The sequence below is a fragment of the Phocoena phocoena genome, chromosome 1 (genome assembly GCF_963924675.1).
Source record: "Phocoena phocoena chromosome 1, mPhoPho1.1, whole genome shotgun sequence".
Lineage (NCBI taxonomy): Eukaryota > Metazoa > Chordata > Mammalia > Artiodactyla > Phocoenidae > Phocoena > Phocoena phocoena.
Genome location: NC_089219.1, coordinates 87,887,487 through 87,914,111, shown reverse-complemented (window position 1 = coordinate 87,914,111; position 26,625 = coordinate 87,887,487). Strand labels below are relative to the sequence as shown.

The 26,625-nt window shown below is 35.1% G+C and overlaps 1 protein-coding gene across 2 annotated transcripts in view; it reads right to left on the bottom strand.

The window, feature by feature from the left end:
• PLPPR4 (phospholipid phosphatase related 4) overlaps positions 1 to 26,625 on the bottom strand; it is a 36,363-nt gene that overhangs the window by 3,091 nt on the left and 6,647 nt on the right. The window contains exons 2-6 of one of the 2 annotated variants that reach the window (XM_065884703.1): positions 12,597 to 12,782; positions 6,623 to 6,752; positions 4,248 to 4,443; positions 2,549 to 2,606; positions 1,607 to 1,780 (exon numbers count right to left, since the gene is read on the bottom strand). In XM_065884703.1, coding sequence (XP_065740775.1) covers positions 1,607 to 1,780; positions 2,549 to 2,606; positions 4,248 to 4,443; positions 6,623 to 6,752; positions 12,597 to 12,782 — 744 coding nt within the window. The remainder of the gene's footprint in view (positions 1 to 1,606; positions 1,781 to 2,548; positions 2,607 to 4,247; positions 4,444 to 6,622; positions 6,753 to 12,596; positions 12,783 to 26,625) is intronic. The other variant, XM_065884692.1, reaches the window with a different exon arrangement.

The following is a 26,625-nucleotide window of genomic DNA, read 5'->3' as shown; positions in this document are numbered from 1 at the left end:
AGAAAACTTGGCCAAATAGCAGGAGAATTGAGATTCAAGCCCAAACCCTTGGGACTCCAGGAAACCATGAAAATCAGACATGTACAAAAGCAATACATGAACTGGAGAGAAACAGTTCTCAGTCATACTCTGTAACACCCGTTGCCAGTGAATACTCCCATGGGCAACACAGGCTTATGCACAATTCCTGACACACTAACTTTCATTTGATGGCTTTCTCCTCCACCGAAGAAAGTATATGAGGCAGTATGAGATTTGAAGTGACAATCCTGACTATGCTAGAATATAAAAATGAAAAAAAATAAATCAATGCTCACTTCAGTACGTTTACTATTTTTTGTAAGCATTTTCTCGTAATGCCTTTCACAAGTACACCAAGACCACAAGATTTAGAATGGTTCCAATAGACAGTTAATTTTTATTTCTCTGTAGATCCTCTTAGTTTCTTTCATTGTTGCCTTTTTTCTTCTGCAAGCGGCTTGCATATTGGTGCTTCCCTGGCTCCTTTTGTTCTTAGGACCTGGCAATTTTATATACCGCCATAACTATAATGGTACTTCCACCGATAATGTCCATGATTCCCGAATCTATTCTCCACCACTCATTGCTACTTTAAGCTCCAGACCCAACTATTCAACTGCCTGTTGATCCTTAAATTGAGTTTGTACACCTCCTTTGCCTCCACCAGTTTGCTTCCTCTATTATTTACCAGGTCAGCTAATGAAGTCACCATCTGCCAGTCTTTCAAGCTAGAAACCTGGCCACTATCTCTCATTCCTTCTGTTCCCTCACCCTCCACTTAGACTCGCTCATTCACATGTCCATCTTTTTGCATATGCAGTTTCTTCAGCTTGGATGCCCTCCTTTCTTTACCCTAAGAAACTCTCATTTTTTAAAAACCGTATCACTTCTATGAAGACTTCCCTAACTTCCTTGGGCAGTTTGCTATCCTCAGAGCTCTTTGTTCATACCTAATACATCATTTAACATGTTGTAATCATTTATACTTTTATTAATCTTTGCACTGAAACTCATAAAAGATGTACCTTATTTATTAGTGTTCCGATGCTCAGTATAGTACCTGGCACGGATCAGATATTGAATAAATGTAAAATGAATGAATGAATGAAATGGACAATCTCAGTTTCCTTATGTTGAGGGTATTCTTGAAGGAAGATCGGCCTTGAAAATAGAGTACTGCTAAAGAATTCAATATTAGTTGGATCATAGTTATATCCAGATGCTACATTTGTGATGTTGGGCAAAGTATATAATTTTCCATTAAACTTTCACTTTCACTAACCTTACTTTCCTTATCTATAAAATTATACTAGTAATAGTAGCCCTTGACTTTTGTTTTTGGTGGGAGGGGTAAGGGTAAAATGCAATAATCTTTCTAAAATCACAGTTTCTGGCCCATGGTAAGAGTTTAGTAAATTATTTTACTGAAAGTGGGATATATGTTTTGGCTTAGAATGGAGATGCAGTCAGAGATTTTCTCATAGATATAAACTATATTGCAAGTAAATCATTACAGTGCAAAACAAATTTTCTGCATGTTTTCCGTTTTAAACTGTGCTTTATTGAATAGTAATAAATTATTTACCAAGTATAGAGCAATTCCTCCTCCTATTAAAAAGCCACAATAGACATCAACTGGGTGGTTCTTATACTGAGTTATCCGTGTTAGCCCACAGATGATTCCACAGATGATAAAGGTGAAGACCAAGAGAGGTTTCAGAAGCTTAGAGGAATCCGTTAGTGTGGAATTGAAGTACATCTTTAAAATGAAAGAACTGGATTAAGTATGTAAGAAAGGTCATTTTACTATTCAATTATAATCAAATAAAAAGGTAAACTCAAAAGTCTGATACACGTGACATCAATTTTACTGTTCCATTCCCCCTGCTATGGCTATATTCTATACCTGAGAAAAAGGAAATACATGACAAAATTCATCAAATAAATAACAGATCTCTCATATAATTACACAAAAATCTGGAAAAAAATTGAAGCCGTAGAATTATCCAGATAACGGGTTAGTCTCCATGTTATTTGTCACGTAATTTCAATCCATTTTTTTCACATAAGATCTAGTGGACTATTAATCAGATATGGTGACAATTCATTGTATAGCATTTATCAACACTGACTTAGAACTCACTGTTACATAAAAACTGAAACGAAAATGTGTGGTGTGTGTGTATGTGTGTGTGTGTGTGTGTGTGTGTGTGTGTACTTAACACAATTCTTTCAATTTTAGAATTTATAACATTCATGTAGTTTACAATATCCTCCCGTGAAGTATAATATTACATTAAAGAGGTATGAGGCTAAATAAACATTATGACTGTGTCAAAAAATTACCTTACTCTTTATAGTAGCATCCAGTTTCTATTTCTGATGCCATTGTATTGAAGGACTGCTGTGCTAAAGTTTACTGTTCTTCTATTACACAGCTATATAATCTAATTAGTCATTGGAGACAACACTCATTTCTCTGATTTTCTCTAGAACGCAGTTTGACAAAAAAGACCCAGTTACTTACCGAAATGTACACAGCTGCAAAGGCAGCAAGGGTCGCATGTTGTGAAGGGAATGATTTTCTGCCAAAGGAAAAGAGTCAAATTATGCTTTCTGTTTCTGAAATACTGCTAACAATCATCTCAAGAACACTGGGTGGTTACAGTGTTCAACTTAAAAGCCTCAAGATAATAAGCAGTAACTTTAATTTCTGTTTAGTTTTCTGGAGAAAGATCTGAGTGATAAAATAAACACTGCTAATCACCATTACTATTAAAGTAGAGTAGTGATGCACTTTCCAATGTAAAGTGTTAGCTTTGTTAGGGATCACTTCTTTATACCATTGGAATGATGGTTGAAAGTAGAAATGGAACGGAAAGCATTATAATTGTTTATTGGTATTATAATTATGTCAGCTTAAAGGTTTATAAAACCTAAGATTTTAAAGCTTTTAAACTTTTTCTATGCTCTTAAATATATGGTTTCATTTACATACAAATTTAAAAGACAAAATTATTTTCTCACAGCGGCGGGTCTAGATGTGTTTTTTTACACTCTAGAGAGCATCAAAAAAGTCTAATTTTAACAAAACGTTTCTCTATCTATCCCACTTTAAAATAATCATTATCTCCAAAATCACAGAGTATATTATTTAGTGAAATAAGAAGCAAGGTGGGCGAGGTAGAACAGAGGATAGTGAGAGAGACACTGTAAAGGACAGACAGATGGAGAATAGAGATTTCTTTTAATGGATAAAAAAATGGAAAAAATAAAATGCCGTTTTATTAATGTCCTCCTAATTATTTGGTACTCAATAAAAAGGACTACCATTCAACACAGACAAGAAAATGTAAAAGAATTGAGAAAGAATAGAGAGCATAGGTCTTAAATGTAGGTTCAAAATTATTGAATTGAATGGATCGTAAGATCGTGAATGTATATAATTACATAATATAAGTCTCTGATTCTTCAAGTGTACTTAACTTATTTTTGACTCAATCTTTGGGAACTCAGTGAGTGAAAAATACAATTCTTATATCTTTTTTTGTTACCCTTCATCCTTCTGTAATTTATTTCTTTTGGACTTCTCTTTCCATATAAGTTTTTTTTTTTTTTTTTACTTTATTGATTGAAAACAATTTAATGTCTTGGTAGTTTCTTGGGTTTTTCAGTTTTTATTTTCTGAAATGCAAGGTCAGAAGCTGTACAGATTTTCTGAGTTTACTCAAAGAAGACATATGCAATCCTAGATGCTATTTCTTTTAAAACACTACCAAAAGGAAAATTCATATGATTTCTTTTTTTTTTAAATAAAATATATAATGAAGCTGGAAATATCATAGATATTTTAGCCTTCCACTTAAGTCACTACATGACACATACTGACTCTAAGCCATGACTAACTATAAATATCTAAAATAAACCAATTGTGATAACCTAAAACCATAGGTAGTACAGGGTAAATCACAGAACATGATTGGGGTTTGGTGATATGAAGATGAGTGGCATGAATGTGAGGCTGAAATTTGGAGACAGACAGAAGGATTCAGAATGAACCACTAGTGGGTTTCTATGGTATTATCCCTAAAGAGATCACTGAATTGAAAAGAAAAATAAAACCAAAATCATTATGATTGAAAAATGTATGCCTGCGATGATACCCCAAGCTATTAATGAACAATGAAAACACTGACATGGAAATTTTCATAATCTCCATTTCTAACCTGCCGCTGTTGATAACTGTAAGATCAGATCCTGAGCAAATATCTTCTACAATGTAGGAATTCTCTTTGCAAGACACATTCAGAGAGGTATAGTTTGGCTTGCACACAGTCAGAAAGTACGGTGCCTGGTAGCCTGTGGACAGCTGGATGATATCTGTGATGAGAGCTGTAGAGCAGAGTCCAAACACATGAACACCTATAAGCAAAAGGAAAGAAACTGTTACCAAGCTAGTGCTTAATGCTGATGTGCCATCATCAACCATGCCTATTACACATTAACATGACAATCTTCACATCTGTTGTGATCATTTTCCCTGAGTTCATTTCAGGAAGATAGTAAAGAAAATGCCTGAACTTTCAAACAGATACTGAAATCCAAAATAAGGGCAGTGAGTATTTCCAAAGTAGTCATTTGAGGTATTTTTGTCAGTTGGGTTAAACTGGGCCAATTCTTAATATCATGAACCATAGATCACTTGACAGACACTTGGAAAATGTTAAGGTGACAGCTGTGTGATTTGAGAAGAATTAAATATGGGGAATGAAGCAAAATTCAAAATCGTTGTAAATTGCTTAGCACGTTTGAGCCTCCAGGGCTCTCTCTCCCCACTAGTCCCTATCTACAGCCACAGTTGCCAAAAATGTTCATCATACCAGGAATTCTAATTAAAACAGAGAAAAGGGCAGGAAACAATAATCATACAAGTACAGAGCTGTAGGGAGGCTTCCTTCATGTTTGGAATTCGGAGATGATATTCTTAAATATCCCGGTTGAAATTCTGTCTTTCTTTTATCTCCTGGGCCCAGTATGACACCATAAACTCACAAACCCTGATGCAGGCTTGGACACTCGAACTCCATTCCTGCTTCAAGTCCCTTGCCTGGCTTTATCCTTGGGAATCTAGCTCTGCTCACATACACATGATCTGAACTCACCTTCTCCCTCTGCATTGTCTAGACACCCTGGAGTCCCTCTGACTTGATAGCCTGGATTCTGATCTCTGATTTGCTCATAGAAATCACTGTGACAGGCACCTGGGTAACTCATCAGTGGATTCCTCTAGACCAAGATGGTTGGCCTGTATGTTACCTCTTTTTGCATTTTCCTTCTCTGCTTATTGTCACCTAAAAACCACTCTCCCAATTATTTCTCCACCCACTCACCCGTATTCATGACACTGGACTTTTATTTATACATTCTAATTCCTAGCAGCATGTAAGATCTTGGAGAGTAGTATGGATAAGTGAGGAAACCCACTCATTTTTACCTTTGGAGAATGAGAATCTCTAGGCCCCCCAGGGGATGAGCGTTGCTGACTCTGGGGCACGCTTCTCTAGGAAAGGATGGCCCATCCTCACCATCATGAGGCTTTTCAGAGAGGTTATGTGCCACTTTGCCACAGCATTTTGTTACAGTAGGAAAACTTTTCCTGAGATCAGCTATATGTCCTGAAGTTTTACTTCTTTGTCTTAGTTCATGACCCTGGTAAGGGGATTATTCTTGCCGTACAGTCCTTGTGTGGCAAAGATGTGCCTTTCATAGTGGGGCAGTCTAGGGCATGATTTAGACCAGATGTTTTCCTCTAGTGGGAGAGGTGATTGTATTTAATTATCTACTAGGTATTAAATGAAGCTACCTATTCCTTTCAGCTGAGACATTAAAGGTAGAAATAACTTTTTACTGATTTACAGGGAATCAATTAAAGCATTTACATTGGGGTGATGTACTTCAGCTTGACTTTTCAACTCAGTTAAAAAAAAAAGGTCTGTGACTCAAACAATATTAAGATAGTCACATGCTAATCAGAAGAGATGAAGGCTTAGATCTGGCTTGATTCTGATGCAGGCCCACTGATTTCCTGTAGGTCTCAAAAAATAGGAGGTAAAGTTAGATGATATAACCAAGGAAAAATAGCCTTGATGCCGTACTCTATGGTGACATTTTCATGGGCGGTAACTTCTCGATGAAAACACTCCAGGACAATTGAAATGGAATCACTGATGTGGCTAAAGTAGTTTCCGAAGGGTTATCCATTCATACTGGCCTGCTGACATTTATTCTCCATTTTAAAAAATGAACATAGATCCAAGGAACTATTTTAAAGTAAATTCATGCTTCTACCAGAGCTAAGACAAAAATATACTGAAATGCATGGCATGTTGGCTCTCAAACAGAGGTTATAACTGTAAATAACACATTTTAGATACAAAACTCAAACTTGGGTGTTTTAATGGGATTTTTTTAATAATGTAAAATTCATCATGTATTTGACATTATACATCTAAATTATAGATTTAAGGACTTAATATCTGTAATTAAATATAACATTTCTATTTGAAAAACATTTCCTTTCTTTGTGGTTTCCCACACCTACCAACGAATCTGACGGCTCTTCTAAGGAAAGAGTTGAAGTTGCAGCCTCCGGCATTAATATTGGGCTCCAGGCCAATTCCATTCCTTCTTTTGGATAGGCAACAGTAGAGAATTCCTTCCCCTACCATAATCTGCAAAGACAAGAGGGTGTTCAAATTGGATTTAACGGGTACAAATGAAGTATAAGTTATCTCTTAACATGCCATATTTTCAATAAAGTCAAGATGTATTTTTCGTAAGGCCTTTAGAGATGTGAGCAGTGTCTCCTGAGTATTTGAGGAAGCAGTGAGAAGTAAGCAATCAGGGCACTGTAAAGAGCACTGTTGGATCTTCTGTGCTCCTACATACTGGTCAAGGGTGTGACAGCATCCTGGCATTTTAACGCGGTTGCAGCACCCAGACTGTGACCCTATGCCCAGCAATACCCAGTGACACCTAACTGATTAATCACATAGTGACTGATTCTGCTCTAACTCTTAGAATCTTGACATTTCATTCTTGAAACCATGAAGGCAAGGTGCCTGAGGGGAGAATAAAATACGTACTAGAGTTAGAATCAGGAACATTTTATTAGCATATTGTTTCAATAAAATAATTTGGGGATTGAGCAGAAGGACCAACCCATGAAAAGCAAACATGAGGGAAGAAAGGTGCTTCCTAAAGCAGAGCTGTCCAGTAAACTTTTCTGTGATGATGGACATACTTTCTGCCTTGTCCGATATGGTAAACCACTACTGAGCACTTGAAACAGCACTGCTGACTACTGAGCACTTGAAATTTAGCTACTGCAATTGAGGAGCTGAATTTTTAATTTCATTTCATTGTACTTAGTTAATTATTTAAAATGTAAATCAATTAGATTTAAAATGAAATAACCACATGTGGCTAGTAACTATCTTATTGGAGAATGTAGATTATAAGAGAATCTAGGTAAGCAGGAACTTCTGGGTGAAAACCCTCCAGGGCAATTGAAATGGAATTGATGTGGCTAATTTCTGAAGAGTTATCCACTCATACTGAGTAATATGTCTTAGGTATGAAATATTTAGAAAATGTGTTTACAGTGAACAGAGGACCATACTTAAGATAAGGAACAGGGCACTTGCTGTAGGATTCTAGGACATAGGACATCAGTGAAGAAACTCAATATATTTAGGCATCATTTCCTTCAGGAACTTTTCCCTGAAATTCTTTACTATACCCTAAATTGAATTATGTCCCCTTCCGTGTGGCTCTCTTAGTATCTTGTCCTTCCCTCTAGCATAGCTTGATTAGTGCACTTTGATTATTCATTTGATTATTTCTCACTTGACTATGACCCTCTGAGGGAAGACCATTTATTTCTTTTTTACCTTTTATCCTCACTATCTAGCAAAGTGCCTGGCATTGTGGGAGATGCTTTTGTTACCTTCGCTGTAGGATTCTCATTGGCTAATTACCTCGGGCATTTGGGCTGGTAGCTATTCTGTGTAAGAAAAGCAAGATTTGAGATTATGAGTTTTATTTGTGCAAAAAATCTTAAATATTTGGGGTTACTGTGCCAAAGAGATTACTGTGAAATTAGAGTTGATATGGGTAAAAATGTGGAACTGAGAAAAGTAGGGAATGGCAGTCCCTTAGGTATGTGATTATGTCATTTTAAAGATTATCACCATGATTATTAGCTGAAACACATTTTCCAAGGGAAACTTCCCAGTTCTCAATACCAACTTAACACTTATTTTATAAAGTACTTAAAATTATCTTTTTTTAAACTAATGACGGTAAGTCTATGACCTTATGCTTCAAATGTTCAATCTGCTATATTTAGTACCATAGGCAATATGGTATGTGTACAATTATAAAGAACCTTTATTTGTATAAAAATAATTTTCCTAATGAAACTACCAGTCACCATACATGTGTGAAAATCTTGTGGCATACATGATAAACTCCTTTATGAACAATCAAATAGAAATAATCAAGAGGAAGTTTTTTCAAATCATTGAATACTAAATTAATTATTTATACGTTTTGAAAAATATCATACTACATTATCACTTTGTTAGACATAGAAACACAACAGGTTATTCTGCACAGAAAGACGTGACATGACCCACCATGCATGTAGAATATTATCATGGTTATCTCAAATTCATCATTTCAAAAAAATTAACCACTCATTTCTGAAATGTGTTCTGAAATGCATTGAGATTGATTTCATCTTCACTTCTTCAATAATAATTCTGTGAATAATTTTGTTTCTTTCTTTGTAATCATACATGTAAATAGTGATTCACATCTTATCCATGAATGCTAAATTATAGAAGAATTTATTTGTTCAGTGCCATTACAGAAACGTTTCTTGTACAACACCACAGTTATTATCTCAAGGGATCTTGAGACTTCAGGAGTTTTAATTTAGTCATTTAATATGCTCAAAACTCATATGTCAGGAGAGCGCTTTCATACTCTTTGGCTTGATTATGGATAGAGGTTTCTTGTCAGTATTTTGACTTCACCCAACTTTGCCTCTCTCTATGGAGCACATTAATTTTCTCCTCACACTACTATTCATTTAACCTTGACCTACATGTCATTGTATGAATTTTCAAAATGATTTAATTTGCAGTTATTTTTTTTAATCTTTTGTCTGTGCCACGTGGCATGTGGGATCCTAGTTCCCCGACCAGGGATTGAACGAGCACCCCTTGCATTGGAAGCACGGAGTCCCAACCACTGGACCTCCAGGGAAGTCCCTTAATTTGCTTTAAAGATAGAATTATCTTCAGGGAAAGGGGAGCTGCTTCCTGATGTATTTCCAAATGCTCCTGCTTGTTTCCCAGTTCTGAATGGCACACTGTTGTGATGCAATTTAGTTTCAGGGATTAGGTGTTGACAAGAAAATTATTTGTTGATCTTGTCATTTGTAAATATAAAACAGTCTATGGCAAGCATCTTCTCACAATATTCTGTTTATGCTGTATACAAGCCTGAAAAGAAACAATACCATTTTTTTTTGCATGTCAAATATCATGGACAGATTTTTGGAAGAGATTCTGAAGTGACTCAGCTTCAGGGGAGATGTAGAGAGGAAATGTATTGCTTATTATTACATGGATACTACCCTTGGAATAGCCACCTAAAGGAGATAGTATAGTCTCCTAAAGCTTAGGTTACCTTCTAGAAACTATAATCAAACTCCAATACAGTTCTTCTATAAAATTAGATATACTTATCCTTTAATCATATACAATAAAATTTTACTTCCAGGGAAGAGAACATATACATTTTTTCTATTCATGTAGACTTCATGAAGATTTATGATAAGCCTAGATATTCTGTGCTATTTTCCCTGAGAAACAATCTCCAAAGGACTAAACAAAATGCTTGTTTCATTATCACTTAAAAGTAAATGAAAAGTTAATATTAAGGGTGAAATTTTCCAATTTAAGGACTATTTCAAAGAAATAAGAATATGTATTTCACAGAGACGCAAGGAATTTTTCAGTTTCTTGTACAACATCATGAAGACAAGGTATTTTTAAAACACCCTTCAAAGCATAAAAAAAGAAACTGAGAAGCAAACATTAAATGATTTATATGTAAATGCCTGTATAAAAAATCAGTTGATCTCCCTTTTGTTCATATAAACGTCCTTTTAAAGAATATTACCCATGTGTGGTCTTTTGTTTTGCTTTGTCTTCTCTTCATGTGAATGGGTGAAAATAGGAAGTGCCTCTCCTCACGCAAATGAGATCTGAAAGCCATTTCCAAAGGAAGAATTCAGCCTGCCTCTCTGCTTCCCCCACCACTCCATTTTGGAACAGATTAATACTCTGCCATAAAGATAAAAAGAAAGTGGCATCCTTGAAAGTCAGGGATTAGAGTCTGTTATTTCCACTTTCAGGAAGAGGGGGAAAGGAGTTGGAGCAGAAATGTATGTAGTAAGATTAGAGACAGAATTATGGTTCTAGAACAGAATGACTACAGACACAATAGGACCAGTGTTTCAGGGAAAGGCCTTAAAAACAGAGGAAAATGAAATTAGAAAGAAATTTAGAAAATATATGATATATGTTTAGAGAGAAAGGTGTGGAAGAGAGTATCCGATGCCCTTAAAGTCAGGATTTGTTTTACCATCAAGTTGTTTACTCAAAATCCATGAAGCCAGTGTGGATGAAAAGAATGACTGACATCCTGGAATATCCTGAATGATATGGGGAAAATTAGGGATGCTGTGCTGTAAATATTTCCCTAGTTTGCTTCCTGTGCCATTAAGAGGCATTGCAGCAGCTATGGAGGCCCTGTAGAGACCCAGGAATTCAGGCAGTCTTTGTGGAAGGAGTTGGCATTCGTTTCTTTCACTTCTCAAGGCTCAAGAAAGAAAGCGTTGACCCAGAATCCCCCAGAAAGCATCCTTAATTGCATACTGAGAATTTATTCCTGGAAATGAGGGAGTCAGAGAAGAAGGAACACAATGATGAGGCCAAGGTCATTGTCTCCAGGACATGTAACAGTGTCAGCAAAAGAATCAATGTGAGATCAACGATGCTGGCAGGGAGAGCCACAGTTAGACTTGCTCTCCTAGCCACTTAGTAAAACACCCTAGGGAAGAAAGACTTCTGGGTATATAAAAAGCAAATTATTTAAATGATTAAATATCAGCATAGTCTTTTCAGCAGAATCATGAGCATTTGTACAGTATCTTCTGTATTTTATTTCAAATACTATATTAATTACGATAAATTTCTGTATTACATTCCAACTAGGAGAAATGCTTTCTGGTCTACTAGATTTAAAGCATATATTCTTCCTGCTCTTGTCAAATGACTGGATGATGTAGACTTCTTATAAGTCATTTAGAGGAATGACCAGCAAATGCTGTTATTCTGAGCAATAATGCACTTTAAATATGTTTTTATTAGTCTGAGTCTCAGCTACTTCCAAGTACATCGTTAATAGTTCCAATCACCTCAGAGTTACTGAAGCTCAAATAACTCATTTATTTACAAAGTATTTTGAGATCTTTTAAGTATGATAAAGTTCTAGGGAAAATTAAGTTCCAGTTTTATCTTCTGAGAATATTTTATATAATTTAGTTATAGTGTAGATAGCATGTTATGATTATTTAATATAGGGAAATTTTAAAAAATAAATTTATTTATTTATTTTTGGCTGCATTGGATCTTCATTGCTGCTCGCGAGCTTTCTCTAGTTGCTGCGAGCGGGGGCTACTCTTCTCTGTGGTGTGCCGGCTTCTCATTGCGGTGGCTTCTCCATAGCTATATAAAAGTATAGGTCTATGCAGAGACTTTTCTAAAACTGCTGCTGTACTGAACCAGAATAAGCTCTTTATCTAATAACCACTTCCTCTGTCATTCATGAGCATGATAAAAGTAAAGTAAGGTTTCCTACTGTTAGAAATAAATATTAACGCTGAAACATGTTTCTTGTCCTTTAGGTGGAGTCTGGGGGTATAAGAGATGGCGTAAAAGCTAGGCCAGTGTTATTTATTAATGAATTTATTGAAAAGTGTGTTATTCACAATGTGTATGTTAGCAAACTAAAAACAATTATGTTTCTAATTCAGTTTCAGTAGGTTAGGGCATTTCTTTATGTCATATATTTCAAAATGCAAGTGCTTGTTCTGAATCTAAAGTATTTTATTTTGTGCGCGGGGCAGGGGGCAGGAATGTGAGTTGTGCCCTCTTCACTGTACAGTTGTGGATGCCCAGTGCTCAGAATCCATAAAAAGTGCTAACCTGGTAAAAAGTGAGAGCAAAATGCACTTTTGAGAAGAAAGTCTGTTTGCTATAGAATTGTTTCTTCCCCACAGTTTCCCAGACTTCAGATATGACATGAACACATGAAAAATACGTTAATGAGGAAACATATCAGAATTTTTTTGGTTTACTTTTAACCCATTTATTACACAAATGGGATCATTCTTCGTCTTCTGGGGCTGACAAACACAATTTGGGGGCAATTCTTACCGTAATTGCAGGTCCGGCGAAAGCCAAGCTAAGCAGCATGAGGAATGGAATTGCCTCCTGTGTGGGTTCAATGTATGGCATGCTAAGACTCCGGTCATAGCAGCTGAATCCAGAGTGCACAGGTTTGAAGACATCTGTGAGTTCCAGGAAATACAGGCTAACCACCGATGATGCCAATATAGGCAACTGAGAATGAAGGACATAGGAGATCAATTTATTCTTATACACAGGTCATACACAGAATCAGTACATCTTGAAATAAGAAACATGTATTTCTCCCTTTCACCGCTCCTCTCTGATCTAAGAATTAAAATCATTCATACTTACTATTGCTTCTGCCTTCAAAATAAAGCTCCAATTCATCCACCTCTGTCACCAGCCTGCTCTGAACCCATGTCATGCCTCCCCTTTGCTCTTGGATCACCTCCTAAATGCTGTTCCATTTTCACGCTTACCCTCCCCACCCCATCTATCCATTTTCTACCCAGCATTCCAAGTATTCTGAAAATGTTTTAGGTCATAACACTCCCCATTTTAACTACTCCAGTGGTTCCCATTCTACTTGAATAAAATCCAAATGTCACACCATGGAATGCAAGTTTCTGCATGATCTGGCTCTTGCTTCAGTTTCTTACATCTTTTTATACCATATTTATACTATTCCCCAGCTCCCTACCCACTACAATCCAATGGGACTTCACTTTTGTTTTAATTGAGAAATAATTGACATCTATCAACCTAAAACATTATATTACTTTCAGGTGTACAACATAATGATTCAATATTTGTATAAATTGCAAAATGATCACCACAATTAGTTTAGTCAACATCCATCACTACACAGTTACAATATTTTTTCTTATGATGAATACTTTTAAGATCACTCTCTTAGCAACTTTCAAATATAAATACAATATTATTACCTATAGTCCCCATACTGTACATTAATCATCCCCAGGACTGATTTGTCTTATAACTGAACGTCTGTAACTTTTGACCCCTTTAACCGATTTTCCCCACTGCCCATTCCCCACCTCTGGCAACCACCAATCTGTTCTCTGTAGCTATGAATTTGGTTTTTTATTGCTGTTGTTGTTTTAGATTCCACATATAAATGAGATCATCCAGTATTTATCTTTCTCTGGCTGCCTTATTTCACTTAGCGTAATGCTCTAAAAGTCCATCCATGTTGTCCTAAATGGCAATATTTCCTTCTTTTTGAGGGCTGGATAATATTCCATTGTATATATGTACCATATTTTCCTTACCTATTCATCCATTGATGGACATTTAGGTTGCATCCATGTCTTGGCTACTGTAAACAATACTATAGAGAACATAGTGGGGGCATATGTCTTTTCCACTTGGTGTTTTAGTTTTCTTCAGATAAATACCCAGAAGTGGAATTGCTGGATGATATGGTAGTCCTATTTTTAATATTTTTAGGAAACTTCATAGTGTTTTCCATAGTGATTGCAGCAATTGACATTCCCAAACAGTGCACAGTGGTTCTCTTTTCACCATATCCTTGTCAACACTTGTTATTTCTCGTCTTTTTGATGATAGCCCTTCTAACAGGTGTGAGGTGATATCTCATTGTGGTTTTAATTTACATTTCTTCATGGTTACTGACGTTGAGCATCTTTTCATATACCTATTGGCCATCCATATGTGTTCTTTGGAAAATTGTCTATTAAGATCCTCTGCCCATTTTATAATCAAATTGCTTGGTTTTTTTTTGTTTGTTTTTGTTTTTTGGGGTTTTGGTTGTTTTGCTACTAAGTTGTATGAGTTCCTTATAAATACTTTGGATATTAACCCCTTATAAGGTATATGATTTATAGTATTTTGTCCCATTTGGTAGGCTACCTTTTCATTTTTTGATGGTTTCCTTTGCTGTGCAGAAGCTTTTCAGTTTGATATAGTCCTATGGTCTTCACTCTTTTTCTGTAACAGTCAAATTCATTTCTACCTAGGGGTTTTTGCATTTGCTGTTTCTTCTTCCTTTTGTGCTCTCCCTTAGCTCTATGTCTGACTGGTCTCTCCTCATCCTTTAATGATGACTTCCTGTTCCATCCAAGGTAGTCATTGATCCATCTTTCCCTCTAAACCCTTATCATCTTGCTTGATTTCTTCATAACTGAAATTGCCTTGTCAATTGAATACTTCACTTATTTATTTTTCTTCTCCCCCCATCTCTCACTGAAATACATGCTCCATGAAATAAGAGTCTGCCAGTGTTATTTATTGTTAGGTCCCCAAGGCATAGCATTGTTCCTGGTGCATGGTAGGCATGCAATACATCATTTAACAATTTAATGAAGCAATAATACTTGTTGATAAATGACTAACTGAAAAAACAAGTAAATATTAATTCATTACCATAGCTAGACAAGATTTACCAGATTTAGCTAATGAAAATATAGGTCACTCAATAAGATTAGAATTTCAGGTAAGTAATAAATCATTTTTAGTGTTAGTGTGCTCCATGCAATATTTGGGAGATACTTATGCTAAAAATTATTTGTTGTTTATCTGAAATTCTAATTTCACTGGACATCCTCTAGTTTGTCTGCTAAACCTAAACTAGGCACAATTTACTTTTTAGACTTTGTTTTATGGATTCAGTTATTCATTCCTTCAACCTACAATGTGCCAGGTACTATGTGGGTCCTTACTATAATATGGCAAACAAGACACGGGCTTGGTCATCAAGGATCATAAGCTTAGTGAGACACCTGCTCTCGGCTAGAGAAAAAATACTGCAAATATATTGTTGATGCTATTCCTTTCAGAATCTGAAGATGCAGATTTCTGTAACACCAAAAAAATTATCTAGTTTAAGGCTTTGTTGCTTGTGGAGGATACAATATTTATTTAACAAAACAGCAAATTTTGTTAAAAATATTATTGACCATCCATGATTTCGGTTCACTTGGTTTAAAAAATAAACAAATTTACAAGGCAGCATTATGTCTTCTATTCCCAAGAGGTTTCTTTTTGAGGTGAGAATTAGGTTTATTGGAAAAATTAATAATGTATGAAGATTAATCTGGCACTTTCTGTTTTTCAGATGGATGCTTTCCAATAAAGAGAGCAAAAAGCATGTCAAAACACTTACATTTTTCTTATTAGAATCCATTATCATTTGACCACTCTGAATATCTGGTCATTCCTCCTCACCACTTCCCTCTCCTGTAAGGAATAGTAGCTTCCAGTCTTGACCAATAAATCAATACTTCATGATTCATGTGAGCTATTCATATTTTCCATTTAAATCCACTTAAATATATTTTAGTTTTAATTTAAGAAATACTTGAAATAGCACTTAATGTGCCAGACAACATTCTGTTTTAGAAATTTTAATTAATTTTATTCATTGATATTAACCCAGTTAACTAAAAACTTTCTATTACGACATAAGTGCTACTATTAATCACACGTTGCAGGTAGATAAGGCCAGTCTCCTCTAGCAAGTGGCAGAGGTTGGATTTTGAAGCCACGAATTGTAACCTCTACTAAACCACTACTCTATGCTTCCTTTCCAAAAACGGGAGTAGAGTTTTTGGGTAATGAAATACAACTAGCATCAAAGAATGGGGGTACAGTGTAGCCTACAGTTCTGTTTAATGAAGAGTTTCTATTTGCAAATCTGTAGTTAAAAATATGTATCACTTAGCATAAACTTTATCTTGAAAATATGGTTTCAATAAGTTTAGATTAAATTTCTCTCCTTTAATTTGAATGTTAAATATTTAACCAGATTTGATGATCTACATTCTTTCCTTGATGCCATTAGTTCATATTTTAGGTCTTCTACATAAGACATCACCCAGATAACAACTGATTACCTCATTTTTAAATGTTCATGCCCTAGTAAAGTGAGTTTGATGTCTTCTATAGAAAGGTGAACAAAACTTTATCAATTTGGTAAATGTAAAAATTAAGTAAATCTTCCCTATTAAGGGCATTCTTCACCATTGAATTTTGTCGATTACTTCAGAATCTGCTCAAATGTGCCAGTGAAGATGTTACATAGCCATGGAATTAATGTGCTATTCCGTGTGTGTGTGTATGTGTAAGTGGGAAGAGACACTCAGAATTCTACATACTGTAGTGAATCCAGTGGGGCCATATGGTTTCCAAGTCACCTAGGAGGTTCTTTGAAAATAAGCTCTTCTGTTCACTACCAGTGTAACCTTGGAAATGGTTTTCTTAAACCTGTTTTCTTATCTATGAAACAGGTACATTGCTAGTACCCATCATCACAGGCAGTTTAAAGGATTAAATGAAGTATTACAAGTCATATTCAACAATACCTGGAGTGAAGACTAGTTTGTAAATGTTAGTTTTATTGTTGCTGTTATAACTATTAACAATAATATGCTCATCAAATGTCACCTTTTTCACTTTCCTTACTAGGTGATCCTTTTTGAGAGTAATTTCCTCTTTCTTAATTCCCCAGTACTTCTTTTTATGAAATTTCTATACACTGTTCTTTATTATAGTTATCTGGTATAGATTAGTTATAGCTTTTGTCCTGCTTCTCAAACGAAAATGTCCTTAAGATAGAGACCTAAGCTTACTCGTTTTAATATTTAAACTAGTAATATACATCATAGTGTCTTTCAACTATATATGCATACATATAATAAATTAATATATGAAAGAAAATATGTCCTTCATTAATATTATGTATTTCAATCCTTTCAGACATCAGCCTTCTTGAAACTGCCAATTTTTCCAGTTTTTTATCCATGTATTTTTCTATCCATATATTAATATTTTTATAGTTCCATTGAAACATGTTTCAAGACCTTCTTCTGTCTTCAAAATAAGAATCATATTTTTCTTCCCTTTTGATATTTGTTTCTCTGACTTTTAAAAAAAAGTGTCTTTTATTCTTTCTCTTTTACATCAATTTTGGTTTTTAAGAAAGAGGGATTTGAACAAAATGTTTATAATATTTGAGGAAAAAGTAATTTTAGACATTGTTTTCCTATACTGTATTTTACTACTGGTCAGTGTGATGGATTAAATGACAATGTTTGCTTCAAACATCCTTGTCTTTCAAAGGTATCTTTTATCTTTTGAGGTGCTCCACGACAACCTTCTTTTGAATGTAAGAAATTTAACAGACGGTGTGTGCTAGCTTTGGCATAGATATAGAATTGATATATATGTAATAAAATCATCTTTTGATTGCATTTAAAATGAGATTTAAAAAGAGATTTTAAAAGGTCTATATAATCAGGCATTAGGAATTTTATTCTCTAGTTATGTTGTAGCCAAGAAAAAAGTGTGAACAAGGCTACTTTTATGCAGCAATACAGAGAAGGGAAATTATCTGAAGATTAGGAAAACAGTTTTCAAAAAGGAAAGAGTTATTCTTATAATTGTCTTCTGCTAAGGAACTTGTGAGTAAAAATAATAGAGCAATTTTTAAGGAGAAAAGTATAACAGTTTTAGAAAACGGCAAATGGAATGTGTTTCAAAAGACGGCATTTGCTAGATAATATTGATTTTTCTGATGCCAGTTTGAAAAAGACAAATATAAGGTATATATCAATGTTAGTGAAACATTTTATGGACTCTATCATGACATTTTATCTAAGTCATATAGCTTATTTGCTTTTAGCATCTTGTTAATAACAAACTTACTTCTCATTCAGGTAGTTCACTTGCTTTAAGCCTATAGACATGTCAATTCCATTCTTTTCCTTTTTCATAACCATGGTAAATTCAGAGTGCTCTGAGATACTCATAAACTGGTAGGATCATAGTCACAGAGGGTCAATTACCATATATGATATTTATGGCTCATTAACTTATTCAATCAACAAATATCTATTGAAACCTACTAGTTCTAGGACTTGTTCTACATCCTGGGAATACAGCTATGATAAAACTCCAAGTCCTTATTCTGATGAAGATTTCATTCTTGCTGAAGAAGACAGATAAAAAATTAAAAATTATAATACTAGAAAGAACATATATTATAAAGATGATAAAACAGGGGGCTGTGGTAATTGAGTGCCTGGATTGCTATTTTAGATCAATGAAGGCTTACTTAATAGGAATCATTTAAACAAAGACTTGAGTGGGCAAGAATGAACTAACCATATAAAAACCAGGTAAGAGGCATAGTCAAAAGGGAGCAGTGATTGGGCTTCCCTGGTGGTGCAGTGGTTGAGAATCTGCCTGCCAATGCAGGGGACACGGGTTCGAGCCCTGGTTGGGGAAGATCCCACATGCCGCGGAGCAACTAGGCCCGTGAGCCACAACTACTGAGCCTGCGCGTCTGGAGCTTGTGCTCCGCAACAAGAGAGGCCACAACAGTGAGAGGCCCGCGCACCACGATGAAGAGTGGCCCCCGCTCGCCGCAACTAGAGAAAGCCCACGCACAGAAGCGAAGACCCAACACAGCCATAAATAAATAAATAAATAAATAAAAAATTTAAAGTGACATGTCATTTGAAAATAAAAAAAGGGAGCGGTGATATAAGATGAAGTCAGAGAGATGGATTTGGGACCAGACTTTGCAGAGAATTGAAGGCCATGGCAGAGAATTGAAGGCCATGGCAGAATTAGTGTTTCATTCATTCAAAGTACGTTTGAAAGTAACTTTGGAGAGTTGAAGCAGAGGTGCAGTAAGACTTGAAATATATTTTACAAAGATCACTCTGGCAGTTGGGTTGAGAATGATTGTGATGGGTCAAAGATAGAAGCAGGGTAAAAATTAGAAGGTTCTTTAAAACCCAACAAATACTTATCTAGTTCCTGGTATGTGCTAGGCACTGCCCTAAGGGTGAAGAATATAAAGGTAAACAAGATAGAGAAAACGCCCTGCACTCGTGGAGTTCACCTGCTAGTGGATGCTTGGCACTTGCAGTAATCCAGGCAAGAGATGATGGCAGGTTTTACTAGGATGTAGAGAAATTTCCAGATTCTGGATATAACCTTAGAGAGAAAAAGACCAGACTTCTTGATGAGTTGGATATTGAAGAAAAACCAGTAAGGGTTGATTTCAGGGATTTGGGGCTTGAGCATTTGGGCTGGGGGTGTTATTTACTGGGATGGGGAAGGCTGGGAGAAGCTTAAGTAGGAGGAATCTAAGGTTTTGTTTTAGAAATTGGAAGACTGAGGTGCCTTTCACTTATCAAAATGTCAAAAAGAGAGTAAGATGCCAACCTTGGGCTAAAGAGAGTCCAAGGCTGCAGGTTGATACATGATGACTTAAATAACATCATTGATGTATGATGATTTAAATAATATCATCTTTACTTCTGAAGAACAACACTTGCACAGGAAACTTCAGAGTTAAATTAACTTGGTTTTGATATGACTAATGTCACAAGAACCAAAGAATATAATTGTGTGTCTTCGTACTACTCATATGCAAGAGATAACCTAAGAGAAAAAGAATGTTTTTTATATTAATAACAAATTTTAAATGGGAGGCTTGGAATAAATTCTGATAAGTATCCCCATTAAAATGTGAACTTTAAAACATAAATACATTATATTCAAATGAAATTAAAACAGGAAGAAATATTAGCAGATCAAAGTAATTTTATTAAAGCTGGTGGCTGATAAGCATGTTGTCATAGGTCAACACACACAGTGATGATAGAATTTTCCATTTCCTACAGTACAATCTTTAATGACATTCCTTAGCATTTGTGCCTTGCAGCTAATACAGATAAATGTTTCCTTTAAACATTGACAATAATAATAACTAATAATATAGTATAGGGCTTTGTGGTTTATAAAACTACTTCACCATAATTGTAGCATATTTAGGTTAACTATATAGATTATAAAAAGCACACTAACACTTGTAGGGTCATTAAGAGTAGGTCAGAATGAGTCTATTACATTATTCAAGGTCTAAAAATCTAGTTTTCACAAATAGAATGGATGTGGCTTATATGACATGCATAGATACCAATTAAAACAGGGCAGTGTAATTGAGGAAAATCAGTGCTGGCCTCAGAACCAGCAAAACCCAGTTTCTTCCCTCATTTATTCCACTAGCTTCTGGGATTTGGAGCAAGTCACTTAACCTTCCTGGGTCTTACTTGTCACCAGTGAAATAAGGGGCTTTTTACATTGCCATTTAGTTCTAGAATTCTCCATGTGCTGTCATGAAGTAAAAAACATTCCTCACATTTCTTTGACAGTCTCACTACCATATATAATGTACTAGATTTTTTTACCACTATTCTCTCTACAATTTGGTTCATCTTTCACAATGCTCCCAGGCTAGTTTTTCTAGAATTCACATCTAATCATGCCTTTAATAGTGCCCCACTAATTACAAAATAAAGTACAAATTTCCTAGAATGACCTTTTGCATTATGCACGATCTTTTGTATTATAGCCTCAATCTGCCTTTCTTGTTTAATTTTGCTCTTTACCTACTCTCCACTCTTTCAACCCATGAACACCTATGTTCCCATTACACTGATGTTCCAAACAGACATGTTCTAGTCTCTGCTTTACATTACATTTTCACATTTGTTTCCCATAAAAACTGTCCTCATAAAAGGTAAGATCACATAATTTTTTCTCCCTGAAACCTTCCGCATGCTCTCCATTCAGAACCGAAGATTCTGCCTCATGGACTCCATATATATCTTTATTGTAAGACCTGTTAGTCTGCCTTGAATTGTAGTTATCTGTATATTACCAGCCCTTCCCTTAACATCTGATACTGCAAAGTGAGGCCTTTGTAATTCACGCAGTGCTTTGAAAATTTTGGGTGTCCAGAAAATATTTGCTGAATTTAATTGAAAGAAATCAGGACATTACTATTAAATAAACAGAAAACATGGACAATTTCTTAATAATACATAGAAAGTGTTGAGGACTTAGGTGCCAGAGACAGTGCTAAGTTATATAATAGATTGCTGCATTCAATCTACACCTTATAAACCATCTATTGGTATCGTAATTTACACATGAGAAAACTGAGACAGAGATAGGTCACATAAATTGGCCAGTGAGTTGGTGAGTGGGAGCATCCAGATTCCTACCCAGGTACCTAAGTCCAGGAAACATGCTCTAAACTGCTTTGCTCACGGGTCTCAAAACAGTTTCCCTCTCGACATTGCCACATTGGTTGCAATTCCCAAATGGGAAGAGGGCTTGCAGAGGGTGCGCGTGGTTCGAAAAAAGTCTCCCTTGCTCTTAACTCTTAAATACTCTTATTAAACAGTTTCTCCGAGGACTTCCTATCACTCAAACGTGAAAATTGCTTCTTTTGTGCAAATCTAATGTCTGTCCTTTCTAGAGGTCGTTTCACTTTGTTACTGAAAGAATTTATTGAACACCTCCTCTTACATAAAAAGAAAAGAACATTTACTGACTTTTAACTTAGACATTTCCCCATAAATTATCTAATTTAATACTCACAACCTACCTGGGAATTTTAAGATACATTTTAACAAGAAGACCCTGCTCCAGATAAGGTAAACAGCATGTCTGGCTTACAGCAATTGGAACTTGATCTGTTAAATTCCTGGAAGCTTGAATCCCACTACACCCTGCTGCCACTTTGGTACATTTCACCATTGCCATCTGGCACTAGTCTGGTGCTTTTCAGGAAAAAGTAGCCCCAGGATTCAGTGGAAATGCCAATTTAAAGGACAGAAGTAAGAGATAGCCACGTGTACAAGGGGTTTGATGGCACCAAGAGCGAAGGGGTGGCAGGCACTTTCAAATCATGTTCTTAATTTTATGGTGTTCCAAGGTCTTGAATGTTCTTTCCTGTGCAGTTTTCTCCAATGTTATTTTAATTTTTTGGTAATATCTCAAGAAACTTTAATTATATCTTGGATGTGGTCTGCTTTCATCTTCACTTCTGTTTTCCCTAGTGAATGACTTCTAATATAAAATATCAGGAATTGGGCACATTTCAAGCTCCAGATGCTTTCCCGTCCTGTTTCCTTTGGATCACTCTCTAACTGCACAGAGATGGCCCGATGAATGCCTCTGTCATAGCAACTGTCATATGGAATGACAGTTGCTCCTTCACCTTTCTCTCTTATTCAATGAAAAGACCCTTGGGAACAGGGAAATTGTCTCTTTCACTTCTCTATCCCCAGGGCCTTATATTAGGCAGGACCTGACATACTGCGTACCCTCAATGTACCAAATTAATGCATGTATGGATGATGATTTGAACAGAACTGTTTACACAGTTCTCATAGTGTAGTTAACATGATGAAAGAAAAATCCCCAAGTTAAAAGATCCTTGTTTACGTCCACCATAGAATATGCTCCTACTGTGAATTTCTAGAATTCTAATAATTTTTGTTAACATTAAAGAACACAAAAAGCTCAAATTGAGTCCTCCAAGTAGCAATGGTAATTAATAGGGAAGAGAGAACAGATCTAACATATATGTTAGGTTTAATGGAAAAAATGTGTTCTATGTCCAAATATAATTTACATCTTTACAGCTCTAAAAAGACTAATTACAATCACTCGATGATCTAACAGTAAAGTTTAAAATAATGGTATGTGGCTGTTTTATTACCTGAATATTGATCTAGCATTAGGCTTGGAGTAGTAAACTCTGCCGTCACCAGCTTTAACCTCAGGTCCTCATTTGTATAATTAGACACAAGTACTATATGTATTGCCTTGGAAAGCATTTTGTTCTTTACACCTAGAGACTAAGACCTGAGGTTGGGGACTTATATTTCAATTCTTAAAAGTAATTGCTTTGAAATCTTTCCTTACAGCTGTAATTTCTTTACCCTTAGAACATATACCTGTCTTTTAAAAACATGGGTATGAATCACAATTTAATTCTACTAATATTTGCCAGGTACCATTTAAAGGTCATACTTTTACATTTCTGAACTCATCCAATCTCCACAATACCCCTTTGATAAAGGTACTATTATTATCCCCATCTTACAGAAGAAGCAACTGGAACATGGAAAAATTACATGGTTTGTGAAAGATCATACAGTTTATTAGCTAGATTATAAACTCAAGAAATCTAGCACCTGTTTTCACGTTTGTAGTCATTATACCTACTACCTCTTGCTAAAAATTTTTAACACTGACCTTACCTTCCCAAAGACATTGAGAAATAGCAGAAAATAATATAATGTACATTTTCTTTATATACTGTGAATGTCACCCGACAACTTTCACTATTTTCACTATTAGTGGGATTACTTTATTTATATTGAAAAAGCAAATATATTTTGACCTGAACAGTCTTATAAAAGAATACATAGTACCTTTGGGGTCTAACGTATATTTCTTAATACCAAACAAAATAGGAGTTAAGGAAAAGAAAATATTGTCATTGTAATAATGTCAGAGAAATGAAATTAACCAAAAATTCTGTATTTGAGATATGGAATAAGAAAAACAAATTTATGATTTTGAGATCTAATGTGATAATCTTATATGCACATAAATTAGTGAATTAAAGACATCAATATTTTTAAATTACTTTTTTTGAGTTGTTTACTAAATTCAGGTATCAAGTTTATCCTTATGCCATTTTATTTAAGCACTGTAAAAGTTTATATTTTCTCTTATGTAATAATTAATTTATCTAACAAATATTTATTGAGTGTGTACTATGTGCCTGATATATTTCATTTGATCCATAAATTATCCAGAGAAGGATTTCTAATCTATTTTCAGAGGTGAGAATTTAACAATGTATCATGAATCACTCTCTTTTTCCAAGCTTGTCTCCTACATACTTAGATCATACTTAAATGTACATTATGAGCCCACCTTCAAGATTAATGGTTTTCCAAGGCTGCTTAAGACCTTATTTACTTGAATGTATCTGTGAAAGGGATTGATGAATATAAGAGATATTGAAGAGAGGCTTAATGTGGGACATTAAGAACTTTTATTTTCCAACATGTTAAAGCTGTGATTAAATTAAGTATAATTGTACTATGTTTCATTGTGAGATGCATCAAAAAGTCATGAACAAATATATAAAACAAATACAATATAATATGGGATACAACTATATCTGACAAAGAAGCACATTTTATTACTAAAAAAAAATGTTATCGTTTGTTCCACATAGCCACAAAAAAATTGTCTTTGCTGGCATGTATACGTTATGTAACTAAGATAATTTTCTATGAAAATTAAAACTATAAGTCCTTTGTTTAAATGATGCCTCTCTTTGAAGAGGCATCTCAAAATCTTTTGAATGATGCCTCAAATCTCAACTAATCCATAGGTATGCTCTAAATCATAAAATGAGCATAAGTATTAGTAAGAAATGAGGCTCACAGACCTCGGAAATGGATTTAACCTTCATCACCACTTATTTTATAGATAAAAATGTCTCCACTGGCTAAGAAAAGTTAAGGAAAAATTTATAACTATCAGGCTTGTTTTACTCCATCCATTCAGGCAAACTTTATTGAAATCCTACTATAGATTAGGAAGTATGCCAGTAATGATTCCATATTATTTCCAGTAATTTAACGAAAAGGTACATAGTAAGAAATAAATAAATATTTATTCAATGACTAAATGAATTTTCATGGAAGTACAAACAGAATACACCCTGGTATTTAACTTTGGCACCCCTTTTTGGAGTGTATTTAATATAAGATTCTTCTCTTTTAGACTCTCCATGAAGACCCAGTTTCTGAAGCATGATTAGAACTTTATTAAATGGCGATTTAACCGCTAAGGCAATCCTACAGCACAGGCTTTGGTGAGGACATTAAGTTGTAGACAACATATCCACACATTTTTCCATGATTCTCACTCCCCAACAACAGTCCACTAAATGTACTGATACCTTGTTTTCCTTTTCCTGAACACACATTGATTTTAAATACCTGTATTTCCCCTTCTCTTTAATTTATACCTCAATGGTCTAATATCAGTTTTAGAAGAATGTACAGAAGCCATCTTATGATAGCAAATAAGAAAGCAGTTATCCTCCTTTATGTTGATTAATGTAAATGTTTTGTGATTAAAAACAACCAAACAGTGATGGACCTAAGAGGCAATTGATTCAGTGCCTAATTACTGACAGGAAAAACAACTCAACATTAATTGTGTCAAAATTAGCATTTCTGTCCTTGGCTTTCACATTCCAAAATCCACTTCACTGTGAGGAAATGACTCCATTCCATAGTAATCTGGAAGTACATGTCTCACCTAACTAATTCTAGAAGAAACCAAAGAAAGCTGAGAGATTCATAATTAGACATTTCACAGTTTAAATACAAACATTTTTCTCCTTGTGGCCCACAGGGGAAAAGAGCACTGCTTGGGTTTTAGGCAAGTTCTTGGACCTTCATGAGTCTCAGTTACTTAATTTGTAAAACAGAAGTAATATCTACTCCTCAGTTGTCTTTAAAGGATCAAATGAATCAATGTATATGAAAAAATTACATTAAACTGTAAAAGAAAATTCAGTTATTTTGTTACTGATGTTGTAAATTGTATCCTCACTCCCTCCAATGTTTCCACTTTCCTTTACTGTCTGTCAGAGACCTCATGTCCAGGGAAGTAATTGTGAAATTATAGGTAGACAGTCGGGCAGTGAGAAAGAAAAATATCACGTCCAATTTTATGATTTTTAGCTGTAACCATGCTTTTCAAAGGGCCTAACAATTTAGAAAAGCAGAAGATCCATTCGTAATTGCTTTAACATGTTTAATGCAACGTGGTATTATGAAATACATAAAGGTACTTAGATGGAACTTTCAAACAGCCGGCACAATTTGTTCACGTGTAGGATTAGAATGACCTGTATTGTGTTATAATCCAGGGGGGAACCCTCTAATATAAGGAATTCTACAAATAGTATAATTAGAAACGAGCACTAGAAGTGGGGGGACAGGCTCTATTCTTGTCTGATACTAACCATAGTGTGTTTTTAGGTAACTCAGTTAACCTTGTCAAGCCACAGTTTTCTCATTTGTGATAGGAGAATCAAACCAATGCTGTGATAGGAGAATCAAACCAAATGTCCTGGGAGTACATGATTTTATTAGACAATTCTGTA